Below are 13,432 nucleotides of genomic sequence, written 5' to 3'. Positions count from 1 at the left end.
TGCTTCCAGGCACTAAACAAACCCTTGCAAATATCCTCATGGTTATATGGGAGTTGCATATAATAGCTGATAGAATTCAAGATAAGTGAACAAATACTAATGCGATGTGGTTGAACATGAAGTTATCTGATCTCAAACTTTCTTATCCTAGCAAATTAAAAGGAGGGAAGTCAGGGCTAGTCTAATGTAAAACTTACTTTAGTTGAAGCTAGCTACATTCACTTTGAAATGTCACAGAAATTATAACAGCAGTTCCTAGGAGGTCTTTGTGTGGTCTACTGCAGTGGAATGTGCATCTCTTATTCTAGTCACAGCAGGAACTTTTCTGCTGTTATTCAGAAGTGAAATTGGACCTGTGGTCAAGTGTTGGAAGGGGCTGCCTGGGGGTGTGGTGGAGTCCCCATCCCTGGAGGTATTTCAGAGATGTGTGGATGTGGCAGTGCTTTAGTGATGGCACACAGCAGGTCAGGTTGATGGTTGGACTTGATCTCGAAGGTCCTTTCCCATGCAAGTGCTTCTACATGTGTCCATTATATCCTACAATGCTATATGAAGTCCCAATAATGTGACAAATAAGCCTGCTGTGTGCCCAGACTAAGAGCCTTTGTGTTAATAACTACGCTCTGCACCTCACCATGACATAGAGCCGTTCATAACTTCATTTGGTGCATTATTTGAAAGTTAAAATCGCATTGTGAAGGGGACAGACTCGCTGGGTGCAATTTTGTTTATAGAGCTCCCTCCCGGGAGGCAGAGGGAGCCCTTGAGGAAGAAGCCGCCGGCTCCTTGCGGCCGCTCCTCCTCCGTCAGGCGGAAGCCCTGAGGGCGGCGGCCCCGCTCCTCAGCCGCCCGGGCTGGGCTGTCCCGTCCCGCCCCGCCAGGGGGCGCCGCACCGCCCGCGCTTTTCTGAGGGCGGGCGCCCAGGGCCGCATGGCGGCGGGCGGGCGTCGTGAGGCGGGGAGAGGAGTGGGATCGCCTCCGCGGGAGGTCGTGTGGGGAAATCCCGTGAAATGCCCCTTGCGGTTTGCTTAGCCCGCTCCTCTGACATTGACAGGCTGCGTTAGGTACGGTACTTCCTCTGAATTCCAGTCATGCGGAGACTCGGGTTCTCTGACAGGAAGGTTTTATTAACCTTTGCTGTTTACCCTCCCTGCTAATATGGTTACATAGTCGCTTCTGCTTTTAATGATCTCTAATACCGTACTAAAATGTAGTTATAAATACCTCCCTTCTTCAGGTGTACCAGTAACAATAGTTGTTTTCATGTGTTAATTTCCTCATTTTGAAAAGTAAGTAGTTAATCTCAGTGGCTACCTAATTAGCTACCTAATTTTAAAATCTGTGATGGAGAAAAACATTTCATTTGCAATTGGCCTGTTGCCATTCACTTACAGTTGGCAAACTAAGACAATACAAAGTGTGTATTTAAACATCATAGTGACTCACCAGACAATGACGACAAGCAGGAGCTCAAAAAAGCCCAGAAATAAAATACCAGTGGGGCAGGAACTTGTGTTAAATATTTACTGCTCTTATACATTTGCACCAAATGTATAACTGAGGGAATTAATGCAATTAAATAATTCTTTATTCTTTGGCCATGTGACACATTCATGGGAGCACTTACTACGCTTTCATTTGAGTATCTGTGTAACACACAAAATGGTGGTCAGACCCGAACTTCTCCAAATCAAGAAGACTCTGAGTTTGTTTCTGTGCTCAAACTCCATGTTGTTTCAGATGTAGCTTGGAATTTCCAAGTCAGACATCTACTGACAATATAATGAAGTTAGCTGTATTTTAACGTATTTACATTCTTGTTTTTGAGGGCTGAACTTTTGTGCACCGTTTTCAACAAGAATGACATCTGTGCAAGAACATTAATGAAGATTTGATATATATAATTCTATGCATTATATGTTTTTATTTAAATATATATATATTTATATTTGACATAGAGAACCTAACCTGTAGTAGGTTTTGTACAGTTTAATGTTATTTTAAAAGTAACAATTGAGTATTTATTTTCAGATGTGTATAGTAAGGTATTTTTATATCTAAAGAATACCTAAAGAATTAGCACTTCATTATAAAATGAGTTTCTCACTGTTTTTGAAAAATACTCTAAAAGTTACTAAATTTTAAAAATACTTTTTTCTTAACAAGTGCTCCAGCCTTTTTTTCAGGCATTTGATATTTTATTTTTTTTATCAGCTTCTCCAACAAATCAATATAGATAGTTCAAAGAACATATAAGCTAGTAGGTTACGTCTCACGGGTATTGCAAAATGATGCCCTTTGGTTAGAAAATTATGTTTACAAAAGCCCCATGATTGTACTGTTTAGTAATATACATCAAAACAACAGTTTTTTAAAGAATCTGTTAAAATACTTGGGTTTTATCATATTAGTAGTTTGAAAAATATATGTTCTCTATGAAATGTTCAGCAAGTCTGATATCCAGTATTACATCACAGTCTGTATAAATACATATTTTCTGAAGTATATCGATCGACAGATAAGCTACAGAGGAGTTAAAGCAGACTTTCTTGGTTCTTCTTTGCAAAGGGAAAAATGAAGTGGCTGCAGTTAGACGTCTCTGTCCAGGCAGTACCAGTAGGAATACAGCACATACAGATACCAGTTCAGAAACTGTGCTAAAGCTGTCATGGTCTTTTTTTTGGATATAAATTAATAGCACATAATAAAAACTGTGCTAGGTAATCAAAAAATACCTGTTCTTTTTAATTATGAGTACATTAGCTTCTACTTTTAATATTAAAAGATAAGCATAGATTTTCCCTTTAAAGTACAGTTAGAACTGAATTTGCTTTGGCGGTCCACATGTCTGTGTTTAGCTCAGGTCACTAGTCAGTGTCTTCTCTAACATAGACATAATTTAAACACCTCACAGAATATAGGAGTATGATATTACAGACACTAATGGATAAGTGCTAGTGAAGAACATAATAAAAATGTATAAAAAACTTTTAATACAATCAGAATTTGAACTAACAGAATTTTATAATCTGGACAACCAGGGGCTGTAGATAAATGTATTGATAAATATTGAAAAGTATGTTCATAGTCAGTGTAGAATCAGCACTTTGCAGGCCAAAGTCTGTGCAAGTGGAAGGGCTCTGCGATCACACAGCTAATTTGTGCTGTGCACTCGGGTGTCTGCAGGAGAGCAGGTTGCCATCACGCTGTGAATTGTTTGCTTTGTTTCTGCACAAGCGGAGTGCCGGTGGTAAGTTCGTCTCACCACACCTAGAGATGGGTTTGCACTTCAATGTGAAACTTGGCTCTTTTACCTGAAACTTAAGTAATTAAATATATCATGGGACATGTGATTGAGTTCGTAATGTTTCTGTGCAAGATACCACTTGACCATATATCTATATGAAATCTTTTTTTTTAATACTACGTCTGTACTGCCGTCTGAAACTGATAGTCCATAAGGATTGTGTTCTGTATTCTATAGCAACATATGTTTGAAGTATCTACACTGACAAATAAGATTAATGTCCTTTGTCAGGAGAGATAAAAGTTTCTAATCTACAATTAATACAATTTAATGTAATTTAAAGTTAAAACTTTATCAAATTCACTTTTCACAAATACAGGGTGAATTTCTTTTTCATTTTTATTCCTGTAGTTTTTGATTTTTTAGAAGAGTCTGTTAAGAAGTTTGAAGTAACAGGGAATGATTCAGAAAGATTAGTCATAACAATACTGGAAAAAATGTTATTACACGAAATTAGAATTTTAAAATATTTTCTTCTAAAAGAAACGAGTTTTTATGCAAACATTGAAAAACTAACTTTTCAGCATCAATTTAAGGTTGTGTGAGGTACTTTTCAACCCAGATATGCTTCTCCCCCTCCAGCTTTAATTTAGCTACAGGAAGTTGCCCATCTGATGCTTTGTTTTGCATGAGAAAAAAATACAGGGTAATTTAACATAGAGGTGCACGATTTCTAGAAACATGGGAAACTTAAAAATTCTAATTATCTTTCAGAATTTCTTTTAGGAAGTATTTGGGGAAAATAAATATCTTCAGTTATTAAAAATGAAATTGTTCACTGAATTATCTATGAGCATCCACAAAATAACATAAAATGAGAAATGTAATTGTGGATATATAATAACAATGTCTGGTGCTTATCTATTTTTTCAGGCTATTTTTGTCTGACACATTAGCACTGCAAAACAGCAAACCATCTACATTTTCCCATAATTTAGAGGAAGACCCATCCTGTTCATAGAAGGAAATAAAGCAACATAAGGAAGTTCATACCCCAGTCAAACAGCTGTTTATTCTTGCACCACTGAGATCAAAGACAAGTCATTGGTGTAACTGGTAGGGGGAAAAAAAAACAGGCCCTCAAGGGTTTTTCCCTTTCTGAACAATAATCATAATGGTTGCTTGTCACCAGATTAGATAGTACTTTACAACTAATTAGTATTTCCTGTCACATCCTCAATCTTAATACAAATCTAAGTTCTTTTTTAAGGTTAATGATGAAGTAAAAATGAAAGCGTCACTGAAGGAAGGGTTTAATGGTAAGTCTTAGAGGCATGAAATCATCACAGAACTGTTATTTCCCCACAAAATCTTGTATGAGCTTGAAATACATGGAATGTCTTGCTAAAACTGAATTCAAATTCAAGTAGTTTCTAATTTTCTTTACTGCTCAACTCTTGCATACTCACCCTACTGGTTATATTGAGGAAAAAATGGTACTTAATAAACATTTAAAAATTAGGATTTAGTGAAAATGTGTGTGAAATATAAGATGTAGTAGCCAAACTAATAATCTACCCAAAGATTTGCAATTGTATGAATACTTGCAACTGCCGAAGATTAGAATGTCTTCATGATGCCTCAGGATCCAAGAATGATCCATTCCTGACCATGTCTGGTCTTGTCTCAAGAAATGAGAAGTTAAACAGGTTCTCAAACTCTACTTTTATAACACAAAGACCACTAAGGAAAGCAAACTATTAGCTCCAGCTGCGGCAATTAGTGATCTGGCTAAAAGGAAGTGTATATATATTATATATATACCAACTTTGACATAACTGTACTGCTAGAAGCACAAAGAACAGAGATTTGCCTTTATCTGAGTCAGTGTTGATGTGTTTTAACAAATAAGAATTTCAGTAATTGCAGGTATTACTTTTAAGTTACTGAGAGGAAACCCTTCAGGCATGAGTTATGTATTGCTGGACACCTTGAACTTGTGTTACTGCTAGAATAGAGGAAGAAAATCAAAGTGCCTCGTCATGTGCTTCTTGTTAAATAATCTTGCTCAAATGTCCTACTGAAGATAAACATTTTTAGACTTAATTCCTACTACATTGTATGTTTTATGTTTCAGTATCCCAGGTGAGCCTGCTTTAATAGTTTACAAGCTTCTGCTAAGATCACTAAGTTTTTCTTTTGTTTTCAGATGCTGGCTTTTGTGTGTCCTAGGTAGATAAATACTTTCAGTATGTTAAAAACATGATGATCAATTCTCACTTTAACATCCTCAGCTCTCCACAAGTTAATCATTGCCTAGCTTAAATAAAAATACTCAGTTCTCGGGATTACTTACAAATTTATTGTACATTTTATTAACCAAAATTCCATATGAAGAAAAATAAATTACAAAAAAATGTAATGAAATGACTATGGTAATGTTTAAGGCATAAACTAAGACAAAATATTAAATATTTGTAAGAAATCAACCCCCAATTTTACTTTAAGTTGTCACGTAAAAAGAAAAATCCAATTCTATTTTGTATGTATCCTAAAAGAATCAGTACTTTGTAATGATTTTTGGAGTTCTGGAAGGTGAACCAACATTTCAACCAGAAGCAATCCAATAATAAACAGAATTTAAACAATTTAATTATTTTAAACAATAATTTAAACAACTTAATTATTTTGTCTGACTTAAAAATCACAATACCACTACCACAGTCAGGCAGCTGCACACCTTAGTCAGCTGCAGTGAACAAAGCATGGAAAGTAACAAACATATTTTTGTAACAGCAACTACACTGAACAATCCCTGATCACAGGCTCACTACTCTGTTTAGAGAAAAACAAACCTGGTATGCTGAATCTTGATTTTGCTGATTTAGTATATACTATGGAATATTGTCTCAAGCAGTGATTTACTGGTAGGGCATCTTTAGTGTTTGGGTGTCCAAAAGGGATGAAGAACCACAACACAAAATGGAAAGAAAGGGCTCAGTTCTGCAAAGTGAGTATTTTCTATAATTATGTTGGTATCAGGGAAAGGGAAAAAGTGCTTAGCAATTTGCAACATTGCACTACAGTCAAGTAACAGAACTTCCACAAAACATTCTTTTAATTTATTATAATGTATTATTTTAATGAGGTGTGAGCCTCAAAGTGCATTCTAAAAGGTGAATTAATTCCCAAACTCCCCTGCCACTGTGACCCTATGAACAAATGTAACAGAACAGTCATCTGAAGAAGTTGTTTCTCTGAAGCTGTATTAACCAGCAATATATGTAATGTGAAAGTCATGAATATTTTCCCCCGTTTAACTGCTTGTCTCTGAGTGCAACAATGCTTTGTGTAGCGGCTTTCAGATGTGTGCAGGTTTATGATCTCCTTCATATAGAAACTACAATGGGAAACTAGAGTTTTAAAACTGTGGTGTTGCTGGCATAGCACTGGAAAATACGTTAAATTTAAGCTTCATCTACCATAGGAAAAGGTCATGAGAACTGACTTTTTCAGTTAGTTATCTTAATGTGAGTAAAAATTCCACTCATAGCCATTATTCAGTATATTTTCCAGGCTTTTAGTAGGCTGTTGTATGGTAAGTGCTTCAAAATTGACCTAAAGACTCTGCCTTGTTCTGAGAAGCTGACCCTGAGTGAAGAGGAAATGTATCAGACTTGAGCTATGACCTTTACACTGTCCCTTTCCCTTTCATAACTACGGTGTAAAAGGAGGCTGCTGTTGGCTATGTTTTGCTCACTTCTGCTTCCTTCACAGGACCATGCCACTCAGTGAAACTATCTCTGGAGAATTTTCTTTCCAGGTTAAGGAATTCAGAAAAGTTTTCTTAACTAAATTAAGCCAGATTCATTACATGAGAAGGAATATAGATTATTTTTTTTTCTAAGGACTGACCATGTATTCTCTAGGGAGAGTTATAAGGCAGGGTAGTAAAAGCCTGGATACATCTAAAAAGTATCTGCACTGAGTTCAGACCAAAATAAATTATTTCAGAACACAATTACTGAAAAGTAACTTTTCATTCTTATACAGAGTAAAACCAAAATATTAGGAAAGAAATTTCTTGAGAAAAACATGACTTTTCTAATGAGCAGCATGAGTTTCCCAATTGCCAGGGTTTCTGAACTTTGCCCAAGTGGGTATCTTAACCAGACTCCCCAAAATACCTACCAACTCGGCAACAGCAGGGAACAGACTGCTTCTACCTTCCTCAAGACTTTAAGAGCTACAATGTAGCGCTCCCTCTCAACTCTGAGAAGCTGATGTTTGGACTGAGATACTGTCCACAATGCTTGGATTTGCACTCTATCAGCACACCCTCCTCAGCACCATGGAAAAGCAGGTGCTGGGGAGTTACACTTTGCTCGTGCCCAGCCCCTTTGTGGAACTGTTTTACTCTGTGAAACGTATCAGCCCTAGCAGTCTGAATCTCTCTGCTGGGGGAGTGGCAAAGTAGGCTTTCTGCTCCTCTGAGTACCTTTCCTTCACTTCAATTATGTCCCTGTAGCGGCCGTCCTGCCAGTGGAAATTGAACTGCTCCAGCAATTCAGTTCTCTTCTCCTCTGTGCTCACACAGTCAACAGGGGCAGACTGTTGCAGGAATGGGACCTGAATATCTGGGAACAGGAGGAGACCTCGGATAGCAAACCAACCGCCATACTTGGGATGAATACACACGCCATAGATCTTCTGGAAGTAAAAAAGAAAGATCTAGGATGTTTCACGTGGTCTCTAGTAATGGTTGGAGTACAAACATCAAGTTCTGATGCCAGTTCTCACACTACTCGCCCTCAGTTGGAGTGTTATAAAGGCAAGAAAGGAAAGCTCTTTCCTGAACATTTGGCACTGGGTTCCTATTTTCCTGTGCCCCCACACACACACCATACTGTAATGTGGAGAGAGGTCTCTTTTTGAATCTAAAATAGATATTAACCACAGTATATATATATATATCTATTTATAATGCTACAACCAACAGGTCTTTTACACTGAACTTCATTCTGCTAAGAATACTCAAGAGATCAAGATATTTTTCTCTGTTTATCTGCAGGAAGAACTAGTGGGTAAAAAACAGTTGTACAATTCAGTGATCGCAGTTTGTTGTGTTTTTCTTTTTCTTTTCCAGATTGTGTTTTTGCCTCACCTTTTTCCCCCAAGGATCAAGCTTCACGTCCTTTCTCTGGTAGTAATATGCAGCTCCAGCAACATGGGCAGCTGTTTGTGCCAAGAACTTGGGCTTTCGGCTCGGCAGGATCTCATAATCAAAGATGATATCCACCTTCTGGTCAGGGAATTTCTGTGAAAAGACAAAAGCATCAGCCCAGACTCATGGGAAAAGACTTGCCACTGCAGAAATGCTACATCCTGGCAAATCAGGCACTATGAGAAGCCTGTAAATTTCCACACCTGTTCCTGAAATCTTATCAGCGTGCTTGCAGCCTTGGATTTTCAAACTGTGACTGTAAAGCACTCTACATAGCAACAGGTTGTAATGGCAGAGCTGGAATATGAATATTGCTTCATCCTTCAGAGAAAGTGCAGGGACCCGGAAGGCTTTGTCTACTGCTCAACCCACCTGTCTGGTTATATGCCATAGTAGTAAAAAGAGTCAGTATTTCAGGCTCTTACCTCCTTCACACCTGACAAATGATGAGAAACACACTGATCCACGGGATCCCGGATTATTTGTAACCGTTCTTTGTTCACAAAAGGCTTAAGGGCTTTGTCAAACATCGAAGGCGTGCTGAGGACAACGAAGGCCAGTGTGTCATCTGGGTAGGGGAGATGAAAGGCCGGCTGGAGAACAGCATTGTACCATCCAACCTTCGGCAAAGAAAAACAAATCTCCATTAAAACAGGGACCCCACACTTTTGCTAGTGGGCATGCAGGAATTTAAAATGCTAGAAAGAAGTGTAGCCACCTTCATTTGCAACCCAGATATGCAGCCTGCCAAGTGCCTTCCATTCAAACCAGGTTCTTTTGCATACTGGGATTTAGAGTTTCTGAAAGGTGTACTTGATGTGAGAGATAAGAGTGATCTGCATTCAGCTCAAGACTGCCCTTTATCCAGCTCTGCTCCGAAACCGTAGACAGAAGTATGAGCAACCAGCCTTGCCAATGCAAATCAGATGTTTGGGTTTAGATAAAGCTTTTACAGTTGTTTTCTCTGCTTCTCCCTTGGATCCTTCCTTGGACAAGTTTCCTACTACTTGTATTGCTTCTTAGTAGGAGTTAGTCAGGTCACAGCCCCTCTGTCACCTGAAACCTCAGTAATCTGATTTAACATGACTCACTTTCACAGCAAGTGCCAGTTGTGCCAGTGGAAGCAGGTTCATTATGAATTAAAATCCTGCATACAAATGTCCCTGCCTATAACAAAAAACTCACAGAACCTATAAGCCAGAAAAGCAGACCTCTCTGAATAGACAAATATGCAAAAGACCTCAAAGGGCTTTTAACTGCAGGAGACCACACAGGAAATAAAGCATGGACTACAGTTTATAATCAGCTCAAGGGCTGAGGCATCCAAAGTCTTTTTCTGCTTAAAGCCAGTGTACTGGAGTGAGGTGGTACAAGTCACAACTTGCTGTGTCACGCAGAGGAGGGGCATCCAGCTGTCACTGACACAGCAGAAAGCTGAATAGCGGCGTGCTCTGAAATCTTCCCTGTATCAGTTTAATACTCTTTTACAAGAGTGCATTCGCTCCTCAGTTACTCCTGGTGCAGAACCATTCGCTGGAGTTCACTGACTGAAAGAAATGTCCTGTAAGGTCTTGTAATCTGTCCCTGTGCTACCTCGTGCCTTCTGGTTTTGCTGATCAGCTGATTCTTGTGATGCCTCTCACTAGTTGGAAAACATCTATCATTTTGTGAGATTATTTCTTATTTTTTGTTTAAATTTGCTGTCTCAGCCAGGAAGAAACTGGTACTTCTGTTTTGCTCATGTGACAAGTTGCATGATGCACTGCTTCAGCAGGAAACATTTCTGTGTGAAAATGAAGGAGGTGAAGCCCGTAGCAGCGCTAGAATGCCTCAGAACATCACCCGTTGTGCATGGATTGTGACACAGCCACATTCTGAAGCTGGTTTTCAGGGCTGGATGTAACGCAGTCCAGAGGGGTCAAGCCAGGGTGGCAGGAGGACATGACCAGGAGGACAGGGACAAGACCAGCAACTGCCAAACACAAGGTAACGACTGAAAGCCTCATGCTCCACCACCACTAACGTATTGCACAATAACATCAGTCTTTGTGTGGGTTATGATGACTCCCACTCTCCTGGGATGCCCTAAGGACCAAGTCTAACACTCAGAAAGACGCCTGGTGTAACTCCAGTATTTAGCCTGAGGGTGTGAAGTACTGGTCACCTCTAAATATCAGTGAAATTAATTTAAAAGTGACTTCAGAGGTGACAGTAGCAGACAGACCCGCACATACGTAAGCAAGAGTTTACTGTAAGGATGTATTCTTACGTCAACCCCAAAGTGTAATCAGTTTTGTGGCTCTTGTTTAAGATTCTGTATTGAGCTGCTAAAGAAATTACAGAGATGTGAATCTAAGGTTTGCTGATTTCCCAGTTTACATCAGTCAATACACCAGGGCAAGCTGCAAGAAAATTAAATATAGAAAGAACCCAGTGCCGTAAGCTTTCCCTCTGGCAGCTGCAGCCTTTTTTTGGTCTGGGTTCTGCCTATAATTCTGCTGCCATGTGTTGCGAACGCAGTGTTATTAAATTCTCCTCCACATTTTGGACATTTCCTTTCTCTCAGAGCCTTGTTCCCTTTTGCTTTCTGCCAGATAACGAATACACCACGGAAGGTACTGTTATTTCAGGTGATAAATACGACTTTCCCCGAGGAGGGGAAGGTCGTGTTTATTCTAGATAATTATCGTTTTTTCATTGAAGGTCTCCTTCCTGCTAGATTAATGGTGACAATGTAATCTTCCCCTTGTAATGGCCGAATAATATAGAGGAGTGATGACCTGTCATCATGAAAAAACAGGCATCATGGATAAGTAGAGTAAGGCAGCAGCAGCCACCCTTTTGAGGCAAGAGCAATGACCTTTTACAACTGACTCAATGTCTTTACTGGCTGAGGAAACAAACCAATATTTAATAACGGTGCGAGAGGTTTGAAAGACTTAAGCAGGGACCACGAGGGTTTGTGCGTTAATCAAGGAACAGCCCAAAAGGGCACACGAGGGGCTGAAGTTGGGACTGAAACGTGGAGCCAGCTCCGTGTTTAGATTAACTTTTAAACCTGCTGACAGGACTTTCCTCTCCCTGGGGTCAGCGATACCTCTAATTAACCCCCGGACCTCTACGCACGGGGCAGCCCCTTCCTCAGCCCGGGGTACCTTTACCCCAGCGCCCCCCTCAGCCCCGTGCCCTTCCTCCCCCTCCTCCTCCTCCTCCTCACGGCTCCCGGGCTGGCGGCGCCCCCTGCCGCCGGCCCTCGAACAGCCGCTGGGTGGTGACGTCACCTCTGATGACGTCACGGCGGGCTCCCCCCCTCCCCGCATGACGTCAGTACCTTGAAGGCGTGCACCTCGAAGCCGAAGGGGCCCAGCGCGCCGCGGAGCCGCTCCGCCACGCGGCCCTCCATGCCGCCCGCCGCGGGGCCTCACGGGAAGGGTAGTTCTGGCTGCCAGGAACGCGAGGCGCCGTGTCTCCTAGGAGACGGCCCGCCTCTCAAAGCATCGTGGGAGTTGTAGTGCGCGCCTCCATCCCCGCCGTGTCGGGTCACTCGTCGCGGACTCCATGTCCCAGCGGGCTCCGCGCGCGGGGCGGGGCGGGGGCTCCGTGTTTTACTGGCGGCTGGGTTACGGCCTCAGGAGGGCCCCGCCATTTTTAACCGGTGTGTGCCGTTGCGCGTCCGAGCGGCGCATTGCCTCTGTTCACAGCAAACGTTCCTCACAGTCGCATCGTGTGCCCACCCGTGCTATAACACGCTGTATCGTGCGCTTGTTTTTCATCGTGCGCTGCCTGAAAGCCCCCCGTCCCTGTATGGGTGAACGATGCTCACTAAAACAGATAACAAAGCCTCCACGTTAAAACTTACCGTCTGAATACACGTTTTCTTTGCAGCTCCCTGAAACCTGTCAGCCTGCTTGCCACATCAGAAACCAGGCCTCAGATTTGGAGTTTTTTATCGTAACCTTCACAGCAGCTTGCCATAATCTTCATGCAACCTTTTCCCACTGTTAATTCTGAGTTGTGTGAAGTGTCTGGACGTCAGACCTGCCAGTTCTTGGGGACAGAACTACTTTAGATTTACAAGTTCCCTTATACCTTCTAGAACCCTAAGAGCTGTTCCTTATTGCGTACCCATGCCCTCTGTTAAGAGGAGGACAGAAGGATTGAATCTATCTTGATTAGATTTCTTTTTCTCTATACTTCTTTCTGTATTTCCATCTTCTGGAGTTGAACCAGCCTACTACCTGTGCTCTTTGCTGGACTAAGTTATTCTCGTACAAAGTCTGTTCATGCCCTTCCCCTCAGATCATCAATTCAGTCTGTGAATTGACTGAGTGGGAGCAGGACTTCCAGCAGCTAGATAATAAGCTAGAAAGTAGTGAAGGTAAAGGCACTGCACCTGAAGCAGTATGGGATGGTACAGAATCCATAAACCTCTTACATAGATCACTTCTTGTCTAGGTTGCTGAAATCCCATTGAAGAAACAGCAGCTTGTGAGTATAGCCTGGCACAATGCAGCTCCGTCTATGTGCTAAATAAGTGAGCACAACGTGCTGGATAGGAGGCAGAAAGGGCTTTTTGAATTTTTGATTTATTCCTTTGCCTTTTCTTTAGTGTTTTGAAACTCTGAGAAGTACATCTGCTGCTCAGGAGAGGAAATGGACAGTAGAAAACGAAGTTGAAATGATTTTCCAGAGGTCCATGACCAACCTTGATTTCAAGTTGGGTGTCCTCACATGAAGTCTTTTGCTGAAGCCCTTTTAACTCACAATATGTAGTCAGCTCACCAAGTTGCCTTTGTGGGTAGTTAGTTCAGATATTTGAAAGCTTAATGTGCATCTTGCCTCCTTTTCTATCCAAATACATTGGCTGTCCCAATTGGTCCAGGAGGACAGGGCTTCTGCCGTCTGCAGAGCATACAGCATGGTGGCAGAGGGGAGTTCATGCATTAGTGCTGTGCTCTGCC

General features: G+C 41.2%; 1 protein-coding gene across 2 annotated transcripts; it reads right to left on the bottom strand.

Moving 5' to 3' along the window:
• Positions 1–6,567: 6,567 nt before the first annotated feature.
• On the bottom strand, positions 6,568–11,918 carry MMACHC (metabolism of cobalamin associated C). 2 transcript variants are annotated; one of them, XM_035332733.1, is made up of 4 exons: positions 11,803–11,918; positions 8,897–9,091; positions 8,412–8,564; positions 6,568–7,957 (listed from the first exon to the last, which is right to left on the bottom strand). In XM_035332733.1, the coding sequence occupies exons 1-4, from the start codon at positions 11,872–11,874 to the stop codon at positions 7,661–7,663; spliced, it is 717 nt and encodes a 238-aa protein (XP_035188624.1). In that variant the 5' UTR covers positions 11,875–11,918; the 3' UTR covers positions 6,568–7,660. The 2 variants fall into 2 exon arrangements, with proteins under 2 accessions (XP_035188624.1, XP_035188625.1); XM_035332734.1 differs by having other exon boundaries at positions 11,818–11,890.
• Positions 11,919–13,432: the final 1,514 nt, after the last annotated feature.

This window comes from Oxyura jamaicensis, chromosome 8, assembly GCF_011077185.1.
Source record: "Oxyura jamaicensis isolate SHBP4307 breed ruddy duck chromosome 8, BPBGC_Ojam_1.0, whole genome shotgun sequence".
Taxonomy (NCBI): Eukaryota; Metazoa; Chordata; class Aves; order Anseriformes; family Anatidae; genus Oxyura; species Oxyura jamaicensis.
This window is presented reverse-complemented; position numbering and strand designations above follow the sequence as displayed.

What these genes read in the sequence shown, in the direction of transcription:
- MMACHC (XM_035332733.1), bottom strand. Translation starts at nt 11,874, where the DNA reads ATGGAGGGCCGCGTGGCGGAGCGGCTCCGCGGCGCGCTGGGCCCCTTC. An exon ending in TCGAGGTGCACGCCTTCAAG is followed by an intron (nt 9,092 to 11,802) that starts GTACTGACGTCA and finishes TCTTTGCCGAAG; the next exon opens with GTTGGATGGTACAATGCTGT. An exon ending in TTGATCCTTGGGGGAAAAAG is followed by an intron (nt 7,958 to 8,411) that starts GTGAGGCAAAAA and finishes TTTTACTTCCAG; the next exon opens with AAGATCTATGGCGTGTGTAT.